This window comes from Ascidia mentula, chromosome 6, assembly GCF_947561715.1.
Source record: "Ascidia mentula chromosome 6, kaAscMent1.1, whole genome shotgun sequence".
Taxonomy (NCBI): Eukaryota; Metazoa; Chordata; class Ascidiacea; order Phlebobranchia; family Ascidiidae; genus Ascidia; species Ascidia mentula.
Genome location: NC_138571.1, coordinates 18,781,984 through 18,803,978, shown reverse-complemented (window position 1 = coordinate 18,803,978; position 21,995 = coordinate 18,781,984). Strand labels below are relative to the sequence as shown.

The 21,995-nt window shown below is 42.9% G+C and overlaps 1 protein-coding gene across 1 annotated transcript; it reads left to right on the top strand.

Annotated features, from left to right (window-relative positions):
* The first annotated feature begins 2,190 nt into the window (after positions 1-2,190).
* Positions 2,191-20,853, top strand: LOC145907474 (uncharacterized). The gene is made up of 13 exons (XM_082994877.1): positions 2,191-6,157; positions 7,251-8,820; positions 9,904-10,170; positions 10,473-10,768; positions 12,133-12,274; positions 14,025-14,209; positions 14,636-14,748; positions 16,734-16,915; positions 18,341-18,541; positions 18,794-18,941; positions 19,187-19,360; positions 19,552-19,755; positions 20,101-20,853. Exons 1-13 carry the CDS (start codon positions 2,422-2,424, stop codon positions 20,851-20,853), a joined length of 7,971 nt encoding a protein of 2,656 aa, XP_082851003.1. The 5' UTR covers positions 2,191-2,421.
* Positions 20,854-21,995: the final 1,142 nt, after the last annotated feature.

Below are 21,995 nucleotides of genomic sequence, written 5' to 3'. Positions count from 1 at the left end.
ATTGTTAATATGCAGCCTATACCAATACTTCTCATGCGCTTTTTGCTCTCCTTTTGTAGTTCAAAGTAACACTAACAGACAGTAACCCACTGGGTTATTTGTCTTTTTACTACAAGCAATTGCAATCCAGCATGTACGAGTTTCAATCGGATTCAACCACTGTCGCAAATTGTGTGACGGTTTCTGGCAATCAGTCTCGCACCGTTTTCATAGTGTCCGTAATTTTTTTAAAAAGTGTGTTTGGTCGATGTGTTGGGACCCAGTATGCATGTTATTCGCCTTAATTCAAAAGAACTGTTTTTCTATGTAATAGGATGATCCAATACGCCATTAATTGTCACTTCATTCTTTTTATATGAGTTGTAATAAAACCAAGACATCCAGATAAATTAAAGCCGACTTTCCCTTTTTCACAAAATGCCCAAAACCACGCAATTTCCCAACGAAACCGTAAATATACGTTCCCGGTCATCTCGAGTATCGTATATACGTATAAATAACGCCCCACGCAGGTGCGTAGATTTGCCTTCCTCTCATGTGGTTCAAGTTAACGGCTTTAACTGCGCCCGCGAACTTGGAAAAGCTCTCAGGCATGTTTGAACCATAACGACATACCGCCTCCAATTTCAAGTTATCGGCCCTTTATTGTAACACGCCCCTATGATAGAGTTGAACCCTTCCCTCATGAAGTTAGTTTTGAAAACTCCTTTATTGAGTTATGGTTGGGCGAGGGCTTGAGTGCAAACAAGTAATATGCAGGTAATTAGGTTTCTAACTTGAAAGCGACCATTTCTTCGTTGTAAGTAAGACACATAACATGCCATAAAATTCATAGTTCATAGCTTGTTGTTTTTACTTGATTTCTTGTACGTTTGTTGATGAAATCGCATCGGTGGATATGAAAACGCCAAATATTTTTGGGTACGATTACGTAAAAATGTTGGAACTGTACCTCGTACCACATTTCTGGCTTTTGTTGAAAAACATTATTTCAGTTACTTCGTCTATTGAATGTGATGTGACAGACGAAAAGTTTTTTTCTGCACAAATATGCAAACTGGCATTTTTTCTTGAGATTGCGAAACGTATTTTTCCCATGACACGATTTTCTTGCTTGTTTTAATTTCCGCTAGATGGCACAAAAGGTGTGGATTCTTTTATTTTCGTTCCCTACGAATAACAACCTCCATAACTTGTAAAAGGTGAAGTGAAAAACCGTTCAAATTGACCGAAAACATGATTAATCCCTTGCACCAGAAGCCGCCGTCTTTCCCACGTAACAGTAGGAGCCTTGTCTACGTTTGTGACGTCAACAACCGTCGATTGTGTGGACGCGAGGGGCGCGGTAAGGCGGGCTTCAATTACTGAAGGCTAAACGGGTGCAAATTTTACCCCAAAAACACCTCAGTATTTCTCGAGGAGCTGATTCATTGTTCTGTGGTAACCCAGGGTAACTGGGGGTGTGTACATAGGGTGACACTTTCAACCTCGTGTCCATGAGGTCAAATCGTTTAATACGGTTGAATTCTGCAGGTGTTCGTTGAGTGAATAAATCAAGGAAGCGAATGAACGACATTTACTTGAACATATCGACAAATGACTTAGGGTCTTTTCGTATATTACTTGTCGAAAAAATCAGAAACCGTATGTTCGTTGGACATACGACTGTTTTGTGATTCTGATACTTTTTCAAAGGGTTCTATCTCTCTCAACAGAAAGGGGTAAAACCGTTTTCCCCGAAGCCATTTTCATTAAAGAAGTTATTGGAAAAACAAGAGACACAACACATGGACTCGATGTCTTCGGGTCATGATCTTTGCTGTGGTTCAAATTTTGATGAGTCATAGTAGTGACGCGAATGACGAATGTTATGTGACGTATACTGAGATCTAAAGTCGATGAGGTGTTAATGTTCACTCAACCGTAAAAATTTGCCGTCGTTTGCAAATAAGGAGTGTTGTTATATTGCGGTAGCTTGTAATCTTTCTTTGCAAGAACATCTTTGTTTGCACTAAACCTTTTTGTAAAAGCAAACTCCGCCCGATTATGGATTGAACTTAACGTGAACCCATTAGTGGTAAATGCAAAGCAGGTAAACTTTAGTAACCTTTGGTTGTTGCCAAATGAATCAGTTTTCTGTTCGTGCGATGAATTTCGTGTTATCTTATTTACATTTCTTTTGCAGGATCTATTTCGTGTGTATATTAGGTGCGTTTAGTTCGTGTTGTTTTTTATCCTTGTTCATCACCTCATAAACATCTAACCACACTTCACATCATGTAATTCTTCACCTTTCTCCAACCCTTCCATCAAGACCTCAGTTTTACCACAAAATACAGTGAGACGGACGAGCAAGGAGTTATTTTTGTAGCCATTTGAAACCGTGGCAAGCGAAATCCAGACGGAAAAGGAAACGACGGCATGTCGGCATCGGTCGAAATGGCTCGGAACGTGGAGATAACGTCTCACGACGGCCCAGTGTGGAGAGAGCGCGTTGCCCGAGGCGCTGTAGTCACCGTGGAACACAAACAAACAGGCCCAAGCCCACAGAGGCAGCTAGCGGAGGCGATCGTGCGTGACGAGGCGCGCGAAAAACGCCGTTCCAGCTTAGATGGAGTAAAGTCTGCTGTCGTCGGTGCCAATCTACCGGACGAATTCAGTTATTCCCAGTTCAGCGACAGCGCAGGGCGACCGCATGGCAACGGCAACAACAGCAACAACGCGGCGAGGTCGCTGACTTTGCCGAGAGCAAGTAAAGCAAAAAGCGCGAGGCCGCCTATTCTGTCGCCGAAGCCGTTTGTAGCGCCCAAACCGAAACCGTTTCTTTCGTCACCGGATCAAAGGTCTCAATCACGTGATAACGTGTTCAAGTTCAATTCTGGAGTCGTACGCAGGGTGTCTGCCCCTAGTTTGCCACAGAACCAAACCGCAAAGAAACCAGTCCCCTATCCCGGGGTAATTAATCGGCCAAGTTTAGAACGGTCGAGTTCTGAAGGCAATTACCAGTTTGATCGAGTTGCTTCAAGGCAAGATTCAGCTTCGACTAAACCAGCCTCGCCAAGATTAAGTCCAAGAGTTAGCAACATGGATGCAGTCGTGTCTCCGATTCAAGTGACCTCTCTGGATGGCAGAAAAATGCCACCCAAGGTGGCTACTAAGCCCAAGGTGCGGCCGGCGCCCCTGGACCTAAATACCAACCCACAAATGACCAATGGAACTGCGGAGCCAAAACCGGGCGAGACTGACGCCCTGGCGAAGGCTCCTGTATCAGAAAAACGTCAACGATTTGAGAGCATGAAAATCAAGTTTAAGAAGCCTGTGCCGGACCCTGTGTATAATAACTCTACCACTGGTGGTAGGAACGGTCCTTTAAGTCCCAGAGCTAACGAGTTATTCAAGGACATTTTAGCTATGAAGGATTTAGAATCGTTCGGAATGGAACAAGACCACGCCCATCAAACAACCAATGAGGAGCCGGAATACAGGTCACGTGAGGCGGAGTTAATTGCTTCGGCCCCGACTGCCGAAGAGTTGGAGTATTTGAACGAACAACCGTGGTCCCTGGAACACGAAAAGCCGCGCGAACGTGTCGAACCTTCCCAGAATCTCAGCCACCTGAAGGAAAAATACGAACATGAGTTTAAGACGAAATTGATCAATTCCCTCATATCCCCAACGGAGAAGAAGAAATTCTTTAAAAGTGATCCGGACCCAACCCCTGGGTTCCCGAAACCGAACAATTCGACTCCGGATCATAAACTTTCGCCACCCGTAGGTAAAATCACACACGAAGCCATGGCAGCCGTCGAAGCTGCGTTCGGTATGCCGGCTTACCCGAGGCCAAGTGCGGGACATAGGGACCAAAACGTTGATTTTTCTGACTTGCCACCACCGCCAGACTTGCCTCCACCCGAGTCACCAAAAGGTGAGACATTGAACCTTCCGCCGCCAGAAATTCAAAGTCCTCGCGGCAATCAACAGCAACAGGCGAGCATTGTGAACGACGTCGCTCTACGACCGCAAACAACAGCCTGTGAGAACAGATCGCCCGGGGCCTTTCCTAACGCTCATGCAATGATCTGGCAGAAGCAGCAACAGGCGCCTTCCGACAGCCGAGAAGAGAGAAGGGATGAAACGGCGCAACCGAGCGTGACTCCAAGTTTAAACAGTTCCGCTGAGCGACCGAACGTGACGAGCAGCGTCAGCGTTAGTAACAACAGGCAAAGTCAGTCGTCCGTTATCGCAGTGAAAGGATCTGGTGCGCAGAACTTGCCTGGCGGTGAGAACGACCGTCCGAGCCCGTTTCCACTAACCGTGAGCGAACAGCATCAGCAGCAGCGGGGAATTGAGGAGGAAATTCTATACTACGACAACATGGACATAATGGAGAAAGTACGTCAGAAGCGCGAACAAGAAGAAAAGCGCAGGCAAGAGCAGATACTTCTGGAAGCGTCCCGTGCAGATACGAAGGCCAGACGCGGTAGCGATAATACGTCAAACCAGAGGCCGCGCCATGTACAGACGACGGTTGAGGCCAAAACTGCAGCAGATAAGACTGAACGTAAACCGGTTCCTGAGCAGAAGCAACCTACTGGCAACGCGTCAGCATCTACTGAGTTTCGCAGCGCTATCGGAGAACTGGAATATGAATATTTGAAGCTGAAGGAAAACTTGGAACAAGGTAACAAAATTGAGCAGCCTTTTGGGCCGCCAAAGTTGCCCCCGAAGCAGCTGAAGTTTAACAGACAGAGTGCGACCCAGGTTGCCGAATTTCAGGTGTCCCCTGTTGTCACTCCCACGGAACAGGAAAAATCATTTCCGAAAGCGAAAAAGTCGCCGTCACTTCGCTTGAATGTTTCCCAGGCAACCTCCGCATCAAATTCGCGCGTCCCACACCTGCCTTCTCCAATGCCTCAACCCAGCCAGCCTCCGCAGAATAACACGCAACCGTCTGTGACTACGTCATCAGCGATGATGCAACAACACCTTTTTGCTCAGCAGCAGCTTTCGCCGGAGGAGGCGCGTGCCCGGAGTCTCGTGGACGAACCTCTAGCTCCCATCCTTGAGGAGGACAGCACTTACGGAGATTCGTCATCCTGCGCGTCATCAGTCACCGAAGATGACGTTTCCATGTACGCGGATGAATACTCAATCGCGTCACTGAAAGACGCCAGCAGCATCCGCTCCTCGCGCCGTCGCCTGGATGAAGACGACGAAGTGTTGTTTGATGGGGACACCACCGAAACCGAGACTGCCGTGTCGGAGTATTCGATGAGGGAAAGCGGGAGTACAACTGTCCACTCAACAAGCTCAGATTCCGATGCATCTTCAGTGCGGTGGCAAATTAATCCTGTAACATCTGGTGATAAAAATAAATCCACTCCTCCCCAGGAGCCGAAACCCTTTCCTCAGTTGTCACGTGAGCAGAGCATCGGAGAACGTCCCCTCGATGGAAGAAGTGTTTCTAGCTCCCTCCCGCAGTCCTCATCCAAGAACTCTGCAACAGACCGGAATGGAGTTTACGAGTTTGTGAGCGATGAGGACTCAGATAGCGTTCTTTCCTCCAGAAACAGTTTAATGCGGGCGACCTCTAGGGAGAGCCGGGGATCAGAATCCTCCATTAGTGGAGGAAGAAGTGACGAAAAACCTAGACCCACAGCAAGAGAAGACAAAGCAAGGATGCAGCAACATCACCAGGAGCAGGAGGAGAAGATTATCCACGATGTTGCTCCTTACGGGATGGTGGATTTATCTAAGATGGAGCCGACCTTTGAAGAACTCCACTCTCCTCCTCCTACGCCTTACAAGGAGCATTCCGGGATGTTTCATCGATCCACATCCTCCGGGAGCTGCAAGGACATGGAACCGACTCCTACCTCCATTATGTCGTCAGTGCATGAGTTCAACGAGAAGGTCGGTACTTTGAAGAAGACGAGACGAAACTCGGAGCAAGATGACGGAAATTTAAGTGACACTCCTCATTTTCCGTTGGATTTTAACGTGAAACAAAAGACCCCGATTCCTGCTGCCAGAAGAGCACCTCCGGAATCCAGGGCACCACCGACCCCCGTCCACGTCCGGAGTCACTCGGGAGGAGGAAGGAGTAATAAGGAAGAAGTGGATGAGATCGGGTATGACAACCTGGAAAACTACGGAGGTAAGGAAACCTCGTGTTGTGATTTGATTAAGTTGGTAAATGGTAAAACCTTTGCAAAAAATGGGCCTGTCGCTTAGTTGTCCAGTGCAGTGAAACGCTAGTATTCTTAAACGTATGCAATGATTGCATCAATTGTACCTTAACGGCCGCCAGTCACGTAAAGGAAAACGTCTAATTATCGTTTAATCACCTTCTAAATATAGCGCCGGGTGATATAAGCATACAAACGCATAGATTGCTTTTACAGGGGTTGTTAAGAGCGGAGATAACTTTTACTGCTCAAGAACACTTCAGAGCGCGCCTTTCTTACGTCACAGAGCCCTTCGTTTGCCGTGCCCACTCAAGCGCAACGTATAATCCTTCAGTCGCACATTCGTCATGGAGGGAATGATTAATTCAGGCCTATCTTAGTCGTACACGGCGAACAGGTTGAACTTAGAAGCATCAGCATTGGCTTTAAACGCTAATAAGCCCCAGACCTTGTTTAATGATTGACTTTTGCGCAAACACATTCGAACAGCACAAAAGGCTGTCTTGGTTGTGTGTGTTGACTTTCGCGACTTGTCTAGCAAACCAGCGGCGCCTCCATTACAAGGCAAGGATGTTTAGCTGCCAGCTGTAAGATAACGCGTTTAGGAATGTCTGTGGAATCTAAGTCAGCGCTGAGGGTTGGAATTTGTTAGGGTAACGAACGCCGTCGAGTTGGTATTTGCGTGTCGACCCACTCTGTGTGGCGGACGTGAATGCCTCGCATAGTTCTCTTACCGCGTTTCCTTTCCAGTAATTATCGAAAAATTGTGTCTCAAACACGTTGGCAAGCTGAAATTTAGACTTCTGTTTGGTTAACACTGATATATTCAATACCACTGTACAAGTTTTGCTCAAATTTAACACAGATAAAATCACACTAACTTGGTGGTTCATTTGCTAGTTAGTGATATGGCAGTCTGTCAGACCTTGCCTTCTGGGCTTAATGTACGCGCTTGTCAGGAATGCTTGTTAATTTCGTCTCCGTGCCACAGCGTGTTGTTAGTTGTTCGCTTAATGGATTTGGGCAAATAACGACTCGTCTTTTCTTGTTTTTACGCCCTAGGGGAGACGCGACGAGCGGCCGAAGCGAATCGAGGAGGTGAAGGCAAACGTGACGTCACGACTACTTCGTCTTTGAAATACGCCAAGGCGGTAAAGAAGAAGAGTGAGATTAAACCCATACCGAAAAACCGCTCAAACGATTCTCTGTCATCTGAACTTGGGCTTTCGCGTCAAACTCCAGGCAGCAGAGCAAGCTTGCCACTACCGACAGCTACTGAATCTCACCTGGCTCGCCACAGTTCGGCCGTTAGTGCGTTGGATCGTCACAAAGGCAACTTGCAACGTTCTAAGGGAAGCTCTAGTAAGCTTGATTCATCGCAAGTGAGATCACCAAGCGCACGAAGACTTGACAAGCTCGGCAACGAGAAGGGACAACAACAGCAGCAACCCTCGACCCTGCCAAGAACTCGCTCGACTGCGACCAACGAAACTTGTGAGAGTTTGGAGAAAAGTTCGTCACGAAGTGTTGACGATTTCGAAGTCGCCGAGAAGCAGAGAGCCGAGAGTGAGCAGAGGAAGGGAAGAGTCAAGGAACTTTCCCCAACTCGTAGAGCTCCTGACATTCGTAGAAATCTTACCGAAAGTTCTGGGAGTCTCGCATTGCGTAGGAACGACCTAAAACCAACCTCACCCATCCGATCCCGGGAGGAGGATCGGAAACAGATCCTTACATCCTCTTCTTCACCGACGTTGCGAGGTCTTGCCGGGGACGCCGGGTATAATCAACAGGGTAAGGAGTACAACCCATTCCCAGTAAACGCACTGGACTACGACGAAAGCTTGGACGATGGCGTGGTAAACCCTTACGAAGAGGTCCCGTTCCGTTTGGACGCAGAGCATAAAGTGATCCAGCCTCCTCAGGAGTCTGAAGAACAAAAGGAGGCTAAGAACAGGGTGCAGGAGATATTGGATAACATACAACCGCCCGAGTCACCTTACAAACCCAAGCCACCCGTACCCAGATACCCAGTGGACTACGACAATTTTTATTTGGGAAACACTGGAGAGTCGAAGTCACGTGCTAGTAGTGGGATCGGAACCGACGAAGCGGGACGATCTAAGATCGGAAGTGTCTCCGGGGCAACCTCCTCCTCATCACCCCCGCCATCCCCTACTGCGGAGGAGCGAGCGAGGACTTCTGGTTTCTCCGACGGCGTTCCCACTCCAACCTCGACTCCTGCATCTGTGAGATCACACAAGCGATCCTCATCCAAAGGATCAAACGAGGAAAAGCAAACTCCCGTGGCAGAAAATCGAACTCTTCCCAGGAGGAAATCCCGGGACGATCCAGGGGAGGACTCCTCCGACACCGCATCTACGTCAACCAGATCCATCGGATTCCAACTCCGGAGTCTCCTCGGAGGAAACCAGGAGGGGAAGTACATCTCACCGAGTCTCAGGAGGAAGAGATCGCTCCTTAAACGATCAAAATCTCCCGGAGGAAGCAGCAGACGTTCCCGGACTCCTCCTCGCTCCAAATCAGAGGAGGAACAACAGGAAGCTCGCACTCCTGTTAAGGATAAGGAGGAAAAAACCCCGGACAAACGTTCTTCCAAGGCCGACAGATACAGGTATTTATTGTTATTGGTAATGTTATCATTTAATGGAGGTTAACTTGTACATGAATATCAGGACTTTTGCATAGTGTAATTTTGTACGCTTTCCACGTTAAACAAGGCCTGTTTGAAGTTATTTGATCATGTACATTGTAGCAAAACTTTTGTTAAGTTTTCCGAGCTAACTGTTGTAAATATCATTCAGTCATCATTACGACTGCGTAGCGTTAAACAAAACAACAAACTTACGTTATTATAAGTTTAACAGACGTGAAATTTCAGTTCTTGGTAATACGATTTGCCGATTTCAATTCTTATTAAACTTTTATCCTGAAAGGGTTATGAAATATGATGTAGTTCATTAAAATGAAACAGCGCTACTGTCCACACACCACGAATTAAAAACGTCTCTTACAAGTTCATCATAACAAACGTTCATTTCCACGTGGGCATCTGTGAATAACATTCTTTCAACACACATCACTTATAGTATCGAATCTGTTCAGTCGTCCGTAACCCAACCCACAATTGTGGTAAAATACGTGACTTAAACTAAAGCAACAAAATGGTTTCACGCTTGGCAAAGCTGGCTTTACAAATATACCCCTTCCAACTCCATTTCTGCTGCTCTTTTGTGCGTGCTGATGGAATGGAATTTCGTTCATTCGCATTTCGTGTAAATTGTCTATTCGGTATTGGTTGATGTGTAATTTGAGGAAGGAAAAAAGTGTGAGATTGGGGTGCGAATGCTTCGAATGAACAAATTTTCTCCATTGCTGCGTGCTATGTATGCGTAAGAGTGCATTTTATTTCAGGTTATAGAGAGTTTAGTGAATTTCTTGTTGTTACTACTTGGTATTGTTAGTGCAGAATTGTCTAAATGCAGGGTGCTGTATATAAGGCATATGTGTTGATGTTTGCTAATTCATTCACCACTATTTTAAAGGTTTTGAATTTCTTCAAAATAAATAATGTTTGAAATAGTAGAAATAAAAGTCTAAACGACAATGTTAACGGTTGCTTCTTAACTTTCACTTCTTTAACCTGGAATTCCTAAATTTTCATCAAAATCAAGTGTTGCAAATCTTCCTTTCACAGCCTTAAGTCGGAAGTTGAATCTGAGCCTCCGACTCCACGTCCCAAGGAGCGATCCGCATCTCAGAGGTTGGTGGAAAGAAGAGGAAGAGGATCGAAGGCGAGATCTTCCTTCCGGAAGTCCAAGGGATCAGAACCAGAGGACGACTCAACTGATCAAGCAGTTGAGAAGGAGAAGAGCAAGTTGAGGATGTCTTCTAGATGGAGAAGATCAAAATCCCAAGACCGATCTCCAACCAGGAGCAAGTCCAAGGAAAGAAAGTTTGGGAGGTGTGTTTACTTAGTAAAGTCCTTTTAAAAAAGTTGCAAATCATTTCTCTGCCAACAGGTCTTGGCAACTTTACTCTTGCATTTTTTTTTATTAAAGCAATTCCCTTAAAACCTCTAAGTTGACATTTTTTAATCTATCGCCTTTGCGGGCATAATCAGTATTTTTTATACAAATAGAAAACTCAATTATTTTCTTGTTTATTTTAATTGCATTCGTCTATATTCATCATATGTAACTTAAATGCAATGACTGCCACATAACTGTACAAAAGCCAAGTAAAGAGCAACAAATTACTTTTTAGTTCAAGCAGAAGAGCAAAATCTCAAGAACGTCCGATTCCCAAAGGATTGGAAGCAAGGGAGATCGACATCGGAGAGGAGGACGCAGGAGAGGAGAGAAGTGGAAGAAGCTTCTTCAGGAGGAGCAGGAGCAGCTCCCGGAAGCGAGACAGGAGATCCAAATCTCGCGATAGGAAAGATGAAGGTGGAGGCAGAGGAAGAAATCCGGTGAGCTTCTTCAAGAAACTCCTTCGGAGCAAGAAGGATCAAGAGGAGGAGGAAGAGGAAAACGACATCATTCACGTTCCTCTTGGAAAAGGTAACTCTTCCACCATGTTTTTGCATTTTGGTGATTATATATAAATCCTTTAACGAACGAGGATGTCTAATCTGATACATATTTGATGAAGTCCTCTTCATAGCAACAGGCGTTTCTTTTGGGAAAAATGCTTTGCAAAGTTAAAGGTTCCCAAATGGTGTGTCGCGGTGCACTACTGCGTCGTTATAATGGTATTGCTGCGTCCCAAGGTTTCAAAATAGTGGGTGGAAACGCAAGGTTACTGGCTGTGGTCGAAAACTGCATGACTTCATCGCAGTGTAAGCGAACTCGTCTCTAAAAAACTATGAATAAAAAAGTAAAAAAATTAGGGTTTGTCGTTGTAACATTTTGTTGCGAATAAGTTTCTTTCAAAGTTGGAAACCACTGGCCTGTTTGAGTATTTAGTTTTAATTAAGTAGCGTAACTTTGTGACGATTTGAATGAAAACATTTAAAAGCCGCTCATTATATTTTAACGGAATCTGTTGACGAGGTTACAGACCATGAGTTTATGCCGATGTAAAATTTGATACAATTCTTTGTCTATTCATCACCTGCCGATACAAATTAGGAAAGTCGGGTTTATCAACGTTTGGATCTAACTCGTATTTCCAGCTTTGCTGCAGTCACAAGTTCGCGCTTGATTCTCGACCGAGATATACGCTGCCCGTTGGGCAAAAGCATCGAATTACGATTCCTTCCAGTCGCCAAATCCTTTCAATTGCCACGTGGTGTTTACGAGCTTGCTTTCTGCATGATCTGCTTTGGCTCGTGCTCTTGTTCCGACTGGTTGGAACCGGTTTAAGCCGGATTAGGGCGCCCAATTTCAAGCTTGAACGATTTATCGGCTCCTGTGTCCATCAATTAAAATAGGCGCAGAAAGTGGTTTGTAACGTAATAATATCGGTGTAACTTTCAGGTTGGGTTTTAGCCAATGTTTGAGGTTTTGACAAATTACGCTGAATTTGCAACAAATTTGTGTCAAGCTGTCGACTAAGTTGCAAGGGAACGCATCCTGTGTTTCACGTAATTTTCTTCTTAAATTTAAACTTATTCCTATTTTCTTTCGAAATGCAGTCGCCCGGAACGTTTTTTACACGCAAGCATAAAGCGCACATACCGTGATTTTCGTTTCTATCCTCACTCGTTGCCCAAAATTATATTATCATTACAACAAACATTATAGCTTAACTCTGAAATTCACTTGCAAACGTTTCGATCCACAATCATTGTCATTCCGAAAGATACAATCGAAACCTTGGCCAATAAATTGCAGAGCAGTCATATAAGCTATATTGTCTTAAAGATTTACAGAGCCGTGATTTAAGTTCCTATAATTATTATTATCATTAATATTTACTTCAGGTGTTGATTTGTCAGACTCGACCGAGGCGCTGACCACCATCCTCGCGTACAAAGGTGACGAAGTTTCTGAGAAAGAACACTGGAACCCTCCCCGCCCCAATCCCCCCCAACAACGACCCACCCGGGCTAGCCCCAAAGCTGGGTAAGTTTCTACGCCGAGCAGAACAGGGGGTGCGTCAAAAGGTGGCCCCCGCCGCTATGGTTTTTAATTTTGTTGCGATAGTAAAGTGTGGATTAGGCTTTTTTGCTTTGAATAAATAATCGTTGAAAATGTGGGTTAAATAGAATGCATCACTGTCCCTTTGATAGCAGTTTAAAAACCAAAATGATCGATTAATTTTTTGCCTAAAAAGTACAAAATAATCCTGCGGGCGTCTTTCTGATTAATATTGGACCATAATAAAAATAGTTTACACTTCCCTGCTGTACGACGAGCAAAATCAATGGAGCGTATCGTTATACCCCAACCGTGCCGTCCTGAGTACGCTTGGCGCGAAGGCATGCGGTGGCTCTCAAAGGGGAAACCGCGCTGCTGTCAAGGAGGCGTGAAATTGGGGCATTACGATGTTTGCCCAGAAGCTGTGGCAGGGGGTCGTTGTAATATTGTGACAAGTCAGTCGACATGTGTTTGAATACCAGTGTTATCGTTTGCGGGTGGATTTAGGAGTGATTTTGTGCTTGATATTTGACCTCGCAAAACGCAGGAACCTGGTTTTCCTTTAAACATGTTTGTTTTCTTTTTATTCAGTTTTCCTTTAAATATATGTCCACAATATTGTGCGTTGTTGTCCAATACCATGCCCTGACACAAAACTGCGCAAAATAACGTTTTATCTTACCAAGGAAAAGAGGGAGGTAGACGAACAACGTCAGTATGATCCTATATTTAAAAAACACGAATATTAATTTCGTCCACCAGTAGAAATTCATCTCCAATTTATGTCTTACTCAAATAAAGTTTAGAAATAGGTTGCATTTTATTAAAAAAAAAACTATTTAAATATCTGGCTGTGATCATCTGTCACTTTTTTAGATCAAATTTGGATTAGAATTTAAATAAATGAGTAGGACACGATGTTGGTATCAACTTTGCAGTGGAACTGCAAGTGTGAATCCAGCATTTAAACTACAAGAGTAAGTTACATGTTTCGTACGTTGCAAGTCGCCGGTGCCTGTGCTTTCAAGACAGAGACCTTCTTATCGCTCGGCCAAGCCCCGTTCGATGTTATCGCTACTTTCGTGAAGAAATTCGATTTAATCTCGAATTTGTGACGCAAATGTGTTAACATAATGCTGCAGATTTGTCTTTCAAAGAAACCTATCCTCTGTATTAGGTATTGAAATACTGACTTGTTTATTTTTAGCATTTTACGCCACACGTGTCACAACAAGGATCAATTGCATCAAGCGATTAGTCGATTAAATGGAAACCTTTATTTAATCTTCATCTGTTTGATGTTAAATCTGTTTTATGCGGCCTAGAACCGTGCAAAGTCGAACATACCGGTTATAATTCCAAACACCTCTTTCATTCCTAAAAGTTTACATCCGACATTTCAAGGCATCTCTTATCGTAGTTCTGTGTTTCCAAAAATTTTTTGTCCGCGAAACCTAACACTTACGTTGACAAGGAATCCGAAAACGTCAGAAACGTCGAGTAAACCTAAACGTGTTTCATCTTATTTGGTATTTTCTTTTGGGTTTCGCGTTTCTTGGCCAAAGTCTCAACAGACATGTCCAGCAGGCTTTGCTTAAAACCAAATAGTCGTTCAATGAACCCTTGTTGATCTTGTTGTGGAATTTATCCAGAAGCGCTGATGTAGAAGAAATTTTTTATTTAGATTTTGGTTTTCAATTTTAAGCAATATATCACAGTATAACATTCACCACAGATCAACCACCAGCACACCGGGGAAGGTCAATCGGGTCATGCGGTCTCCCCCCTCACACCGAGCCAAGAAGATCTCGGTCAACCGTTCCCATGGCGACCACAGCACGGAGAGTTCGTCGGAAGGTGTGCTCACCGACCAGAAGACACCTAGTGGCAAGCGGGTGTCGGAACCGTACGGGAACCTCGGTAAGATAATGATGACGATCAGAACGTTTTTTCGAGTATTGAAGCGGTAAAATGTCATGCCCTGAAAGTATGTGAATATATGGATTGTACTCGTGTCATGAATACAGATCTTCGATCAGTTCTTCACGGTGGTTTTGATCGATGAAACTTAAAACCTTTTGTAAACGTGTTTATGATGAAGATATACATCTGCTTTATACCAACCTTAACTTGGGCCAAAATATTATTTTATTAGAAACACTTTTTGCATATTTTTTAGTTATATTTCCGTTAATAAAAAGACACGACATACATGCCATGTCAATGTTAAGTGCAATTTACAAAAATCTTTTGTTTTATTAACATTGTATTGCTTTTAAAATTATGAACCAAAGTTCGTAAGTTGCAGTTACCTGATTCAAATATGTTGATTTTCTTTGGTTCCAGGATCCAACCGGGCCTTCCTGGCTCCGCAGAAGCCCGCCAGGCCATCAAGTCGTAAAAGTAGTTTCAGCAATTCCCTCCCAAGTTCGGACTCGGAGCGGCAATCCAAACCTGACGTAAGATGTTTGTTGGTCGAATTAAGTTTGAACTTCACGTTTTGAATCTTTTACTCGACCTTTTAAGTATAACCAGGGCGGTCCTGTAGGAAACGATGCCTGCATTTCACCTAAAAAATACCATCGCAATTCGATTTGACATTTTTTGTATTTGTCTACATGGTGAATTGCCCCTTGCAAGCGAGTGGGTACGATTTGTTCAATCAGTTAAAATGTGGCTTGGACCAACCCCGATAACCTCATATATTTTGGGCAAACAACAACATATTGTTCTCCTTTGTTTATCCGATTATCTTTTATTGATGATGTTCCTTGTAATTTTTGTAGTATTTAAAATATCTGAAAATGGTAAATTGTACATGACAACAAAAAGTATTCGGATCAAATCAACAAATCCCGTGTTATCCTGGGCTTGAACTTATTGATATTAAAACGTTTTTGCAACAAAATGTAAAAATCCGCCACACACTTTGGAGTAATTGACATTCCGCGTTCCAATTTTGCAGCGAATTTACCTCGCTTACCGGCTCACAAGACCAGTGCATGTCGCACAAACCGCAGTCGGAATGTTAATTCGGGCGGTAATTGCTTAGCTCGGCTGTGGAACGTTTATTCTTGTGTCTGGCATCAGCGCAATGGACTTAAATTGTTTGCTGTCTCTGTCACACGACGTAGCAACACGTTTAATCTGCTTCTGGCGGTACGTTGCCTGTGATTATTCCGCTAGTTTTTGGGTTAAAATTGTACTAATATTTGACCCACAAACAATATTTGGAACTTGTGGGATTTTTAATGAGATCAATGGCGTTACTTTTTTAAGTTACGGTTGGTAATATCGATTATTCCAAATCCAGATATTCCAATACTATCCCGACCAAAACAAATTACTTCTGACTTCAAGCTTGTTTTTTTCATTTGTCGCTCCGACTTTTTGGAAAAAGGTTGCTTTGATCCAGCTTGGCTGCGACACCAAAGTCTATGACTCAGATTTTGAACATTTTCACATTACATGGAAACGAATATAACTGTGATCTAGATATAGGAGGTGAAAGTCGCGACCTTTAAGCAAGAATGGCGAATTATTCCAAAAATACATTATTTTTTTGGGGTGGATTATTAAAATGAGTTTCATTTTCAAAATTATTTCAAGAGTCCTAGGAAATTAGTTTACGAGTAACAAGCGCGCAGCTGTTTTAAAAAAATTCGCAATGGTTGCTCGGCGGTCATCAATCATCACGAGCATTTATACGTCTCATGAAGCTGACCAATGAAGCGCATGCCACGTGATTGGAGGGCACATAGCCTCCAGCGCAGCCTGTTATTATTGAGCTATAATTTAAAGTTGTTCCGAGTTTTCATCTGTAAGAAGTTGTAACACGGAACCGCGTTGCTTGTAAGCTGATTAATTGACCGACGTCAACTCAACTGTTTCTTCCGCTTGTCACGGAATCTGACACGTGGAATTCCTTTCTGTCTGTGTGTGCGGCGCTTGGTATAGATGCTGTTATTCCTGTTTTGAGCTGGAAGCCTGTGTTGGGTGTGTATTATAAGTACGGGGTGATCATTGCGACCATCTCATCTAATAATGCGTTGCAATAGCGACAATACTTTAATATGTTCATATATTTTGCGTGGATATCATACCTGTGTCAATATATTTGCAATCATTTCATTTACACGCAGTCAATCAAATTTATCACCAAGAAAAATGTGAATTAAATTACCAATACTTTAAGTCATAAAAAAATTAATGCTTTTGAACAACAAAATCAAATCAAATACGTTTCAAAGAAAGTGAACAACTTTGAATAACCAAGTCATTTTTTTACTTTTTTCTGAGTACATTTTCACGACGAATTCAGTTTGCAAATTGTTTGGTGAAAAAAATTTAAAAATCCCATTTTGCGTAAAATATTAGCACATCTGCAAACTTCTAATGGTTTATAACTAAGTGATTATCTTAAAAAATACAAATTTGTGTCCAGGTTTCCACCGACAAACGAACCCCAAACCGACAACAATTCCTCAAAAGCGCGCCCTTACTTCGACGGAACCTACTGGCGAACAGGGAATACGACTCTGACACAGCCACTAGCGTACTCGCTTCGGATGCTGATAGTTCAACTGGAGTTCAGTCGGATGTGGATGCTGGAGCTTCTGGCTTGAGGTGAGACTTTTGTCAGTAGAATTCCAGTGTTTGTCAACCTGAGGTTCGCGTTGCCCCGATATGGATTTTATAACATTGGATTTCGTATGGTGCGAAGTGAATATTTTTGTCTTATTGGTTTTTAATTTACATTTTAAAATAGAGTGATCTTCTGGGATCAAATTAACGCACTAAAAATTTTGAAAATAACGACTTTGTGCGTTCGTAACTGTTAACTACTATCGTAACCTTAAAACGTTATATTCAGGTTTCTCCGTTTAAACAACTTTAAATAACGAGAAATAATAAAACGTGCAATAATAGTTCAATATTCAAATTTTATTTATTCGTCATTTTCAATTCATTTTAGCTCACATTTTGTAAATCTACCGCAGCGTGAAAGTAGTTTTGAAATTTTACCGTTCGCGAATTCAAGCCATGATGTAGAAAGTGTCACATGTTTATTAGACGTATCTACAGAGGTTTATGCCATGAACAAATCTTAAACCATAAACATATCGCTGTTGTTTAAACTGTGGATAAGTAATTCGTAAATGATGTCACTTGTTTTGAGAATTGCGCCTTTTTGGTGGTTGTTCCGGCATTTTTGTTTTTAAAAAAATACTATGATCGTTGTACACACTGGAAAACACCTGATGTCGTAAACGTACAAAATTACCACCCGCTATAAACCACTCCGCCCCTGGTAAACCCCAGAAACCCCCCACACAACCATAGGTTACCCCTAAAGGCTCAGATTGACCCCATATTTATGCTAAAAACAAATTACCCCGGCCAACCCCCGGCCCCAATGGTTTCCCGTCCAATTCCCCATAGAAATCCATCATCCATGATCCCGCCTCGTGTTAAAATTGCAGACAGACCTAACTGGTGTCGGTGCCATGTTTGGTGATGTTGTGGTAACTTCTGTGCTGTGCCGGATTTAGAGCAGATTGGCGCGGAATGTGGGTGGACTTTGAAAAAATCACTTTTAATCTGTTTTGTGTCACGACCTTTTTGTGTCACGGTTTTATACCTATATTTAACCGCCGGTATTTTATAAACACTGCGTTACGTTACTTGACAATTAGACAAATCCTCATCAAGAAGTGTTTTACTATGAACTGTATGTTTTGTGTTATTATCAAGCAATTCTGGTAATCCCCTACTTGCTCCATATTATTGCATTAAGTTTGAAATGTTTCGTACAAACATTATCTCTCGTAAAAACTAATTTTATTTCGTAGTTTTAACGAAGGTTTGGGAATGAGCGAACGCAACATAAGAACTGCGGATTCCGCAAATGCAATTTTATTTATTTACAAAGTCTGGCACTATTTTCAGTAGAAATAAACATTAGTTACGGTTGGCCTTAGTTAAACCTGCTCTGTACAAGGAAAACCATTTTTCAGAAACCAATCAATAAAACTTCTCGTTATCATTCAGATCTGCTATGAAACGAAGTCCGTTCGCCAAACTGAAGGGAAGCATTAGAGACAGCGTGACACCTCGTCGCCCCGTCCGCGTGGTGTCGCCACGGAGGTCGAAGTCTGACCCGAGTATTTTTGTCGAAACTGGAAACGATGGAAAAAATACTTATTACAATATTGACGAGGACGGAAAACCGAAAAGTTTACAACCTGAAAAGTAAGGCCTTGTGTGTTCTGTCTGAAGTTTTCTAAGTATTTCAACTTTTGAATGTTGTAAACAGAATAAGTTTGTATGCTTGTAAGTGTATGAACTCCACGTGCTGTTAAAAATACTGTCCAGAGTACGTTTGTTTAATTAGTTCAGTTCTTTTCCTTGCATTACATTTACATGCATGTAAATCTCTGGATCTGGACAATAAATTATTTGTTCAACAGTTTTTTATTTGAAAAAAAAAACTTTTTCCTGCAGGAAGCGACCATCCAAGCTGGCTCCACACCGCAGGAAAAATCCGAAGCAGACCAGAAGACAAACAGCCCCAGTTGACATCGCCTATGCAAGCCATCAGAGGAAAAAATATAAAACCCTCGTTTCACTGAACGCTCAAACCTTACGCAAGGCAAGTTTTTTTAAGGCCTTGTGGCGCGTTAAGGTTTTTTGACTAACTGTCAGTGTCACTTGTTTCTAACAAGGGACTTTTTTGATATAATTTTCCACGCAACCAAAAAACTGAAGAAAACTGAACGAAAACTTATAAAAAAATAAAATATTACTGAAACATATTAACCGATATATTACACAGCTCAATATAAAAACATATATAAACGTCCACATCTTCTAACTCATGATGTCATCAACCTGAAGGTCACAGAACGATGGTTATCAGAATGGAGAAATAAATTGCCTGTGGGAGGTTTCCTCATCACTTCTTGGTCGGATGTGGCACTAGAGAGTCACCGGCCCCTCTGTATGATCGGTAATAGTGTCGTGTACAGTTCCATCTCAACCGGTAACAACCAGTTCAAACTGGCTTGCCAGGTGAGTTAAGGGGAAAATTTTCTGTTTAATATACTTAGGTGCAATAAACTTGGGTTACACGGAATAGAAATTTTGGCAATTTTGGCACTTTGCATGTTTCATCTAACAGCATATCTCTCGCAATTAACAAATTGTGACCCTTCATGTTTTTCATTCCAAACCCTGAACCAAACTTTTCAATCCATCTCCAGTTGTACGACCAACTGGATGTGGACGATCCCATGGTAAGACGACTCGAGAGATGTGCCTCTCTTCCCGCCCATCCAAACACATGTGGAGTCTGCAGCCACTTCCCATGTCGTGTTCCCCGTTCCCTGCTTGACCCCAACTCGAGAGGTGGAGCTGCTGATGCTTTGTGTGTTGTGCTGTCAAGTCGACCTTACCAATCGCTACAGGCAAGTTTTTGTGGTTTATATGACGCTTTTTTGTGTTTTTTTTTATGTGGGACACTTGTTTTTCGAGAGCAGTTTTTTGAGCATTTAAATAAACTTTAATGTACTGATGTCTTGTTAAGTTCGTGGTGAATTTCTTTCTTTCAAAACTTCTCAGAATATCTTGAATTACTAAGATAGAAATTTGCCAAGCAACGTTTTCATACATAAGAGCTAATTTAACTTTTGAATATAACCAAGCAAAGGGATTTGGATGTTAACTGTGTTCACAACTGGATCTTTTTACCAAACAAAACAGTGCATTGCTTCATATGCTTCGTTAAAAATCGCCAACTTCTTAACCTTTAGGAACATTTGGATCGTGTCGTTGCCAAGGAGGAACCAACAGAATATCACCGCCAAGTCCTCATCACCGTCCTCCAGCTCCTCCAGGGAATGAGACACGTCCTTGCATCCGGATACGATCTTCCCAACGTTAGTTCGGAGCATCTCGTCATCACAGAAGAGCGCGGATTCCTCCAGGTTCTTCCGCACGTTGACTGGAGTGACTCCGATTCTCCTCCTGACCGTCGGGATGTCAACAAAGTCCTGGATGCTTACCAGAGTTCAGACTCCGATTCTAATCCTTCCACACGTCGGATGTCTCATTGTCAGCAGGTTGCCAAGCTCATCAAGAAGCTCCTCCACAACGGGAGCTTGGTGTCCTCCACTGGAGGACAAGGAAGACCCGGGGATCGAAACTCAGCCGCATCCACCGTCTCCCGGGTAGTTGTTCCTGGAACAAAATTCTCCTCCGCGATTAAACATCTCATCCACTTCCTCGACTCCTCTCCTCCTCCAGGAATCCAGGAGGCGATCGACGTTGTTCAGTGTGCTCTTTGGGGTCCGGAGGACCTGGAGGATGTTGGAGTTGATGACGTGAGTCCGTATTCCGCCTTAGAACTCTGGATTGAGATGGAGCAAGCGAAGCTGGTGAATAGTCTCGCGGTTTTAACTCCAGGAGAGCGAATCCTCCCAATCTCCTTCCTCAAACATCAGTATTTCGCCGCTGTGCACCCGGAAGTCCTCTTCAAGGGCTTAAAAGTCCTCCAGAGAATTTGAGAGGAGCTGGGATTTTTCCTGATACGTAAATGACGCAAATACAGGTAAAGACTCGTGGGAAATACCCTTATGCAGGAATGAGGAATAACAGACGGAGCCATTTCAGTATTGATTTCTGTTTGTATTTTTTTATCTTCGACATTCAGTTTCAAACGCAGTTTTTGATTGTTTTCACGAAAAGTTTCATCGGAATTTTCCAGTGTATCAGTTCCACAAACATCTTGATTTCGACCAGCAAAGATTTGCACATGTATCTGGTTAGCAGCCGCTAACTTATGAAATATGTTCCACTTGTCTTGGTGTGAGTGCCTTTTCGGTTAACAGAATACCACTGACTCGGCAACATTTTGAACGTCTCTTACCAAAATATGATATTTTTACAGTAACCACTGCCTCGTTATATGAATATATGAATTTTAATGGATAAATTCATACATATTCTGACATTCAGGCACTTCGAATCCTGGCCCAACACATTTCCAGGCGTATAACAAAATATTGGGAGTATGAACGCGTAAATAACTTGGCGTGACAAAATCAACACCGGTGCCAGGGCCTGCCGATAGCCAAGTACTGGTTCATGAACTCGAGGTTATTGATTTACATAAAATTTAACTAGCTTTCAACAAATCCTGTATGTCTTCGTATGCTGTTTGGGTTTTATATCTTTTTTATCGTTGCATAATGACTGACTGGTCGCTCTGTTATGATTTTATTTCTTGTCCCTGTAGCGTTTACTGCCAACTGAATCTACCATGCCATGATTATTAACATTGTTATTTTATTTCGTCGCTGCTTTTGCGACAAACGAAGCAGAATCTCGAAAAAATACAAAGGAATCTAAAAAAGTTGTTGTACAGGAAATAATTCGAAAATCAGTCGAAAGTTATTGATGTTTTAAAGTTATTTTTTCTATAGTGTGTCGGTGGGAATGCTGGTCGTCCACAGATTCTTCAAATTGAGTAAGGAATCAATCACAGTGCGCTTAAAAATGACATGATTATAAGTGTGATCATTTCTCGCCACATAACACGTGGTCAACAGCGGCGATTCTGCAATAAAAAACCCTTAAAGTAAACGAGGCGAGGAATAATATAAAAAATTCCGGATGGATAAAATCCCGCGAAGAAATCCTATGTTAA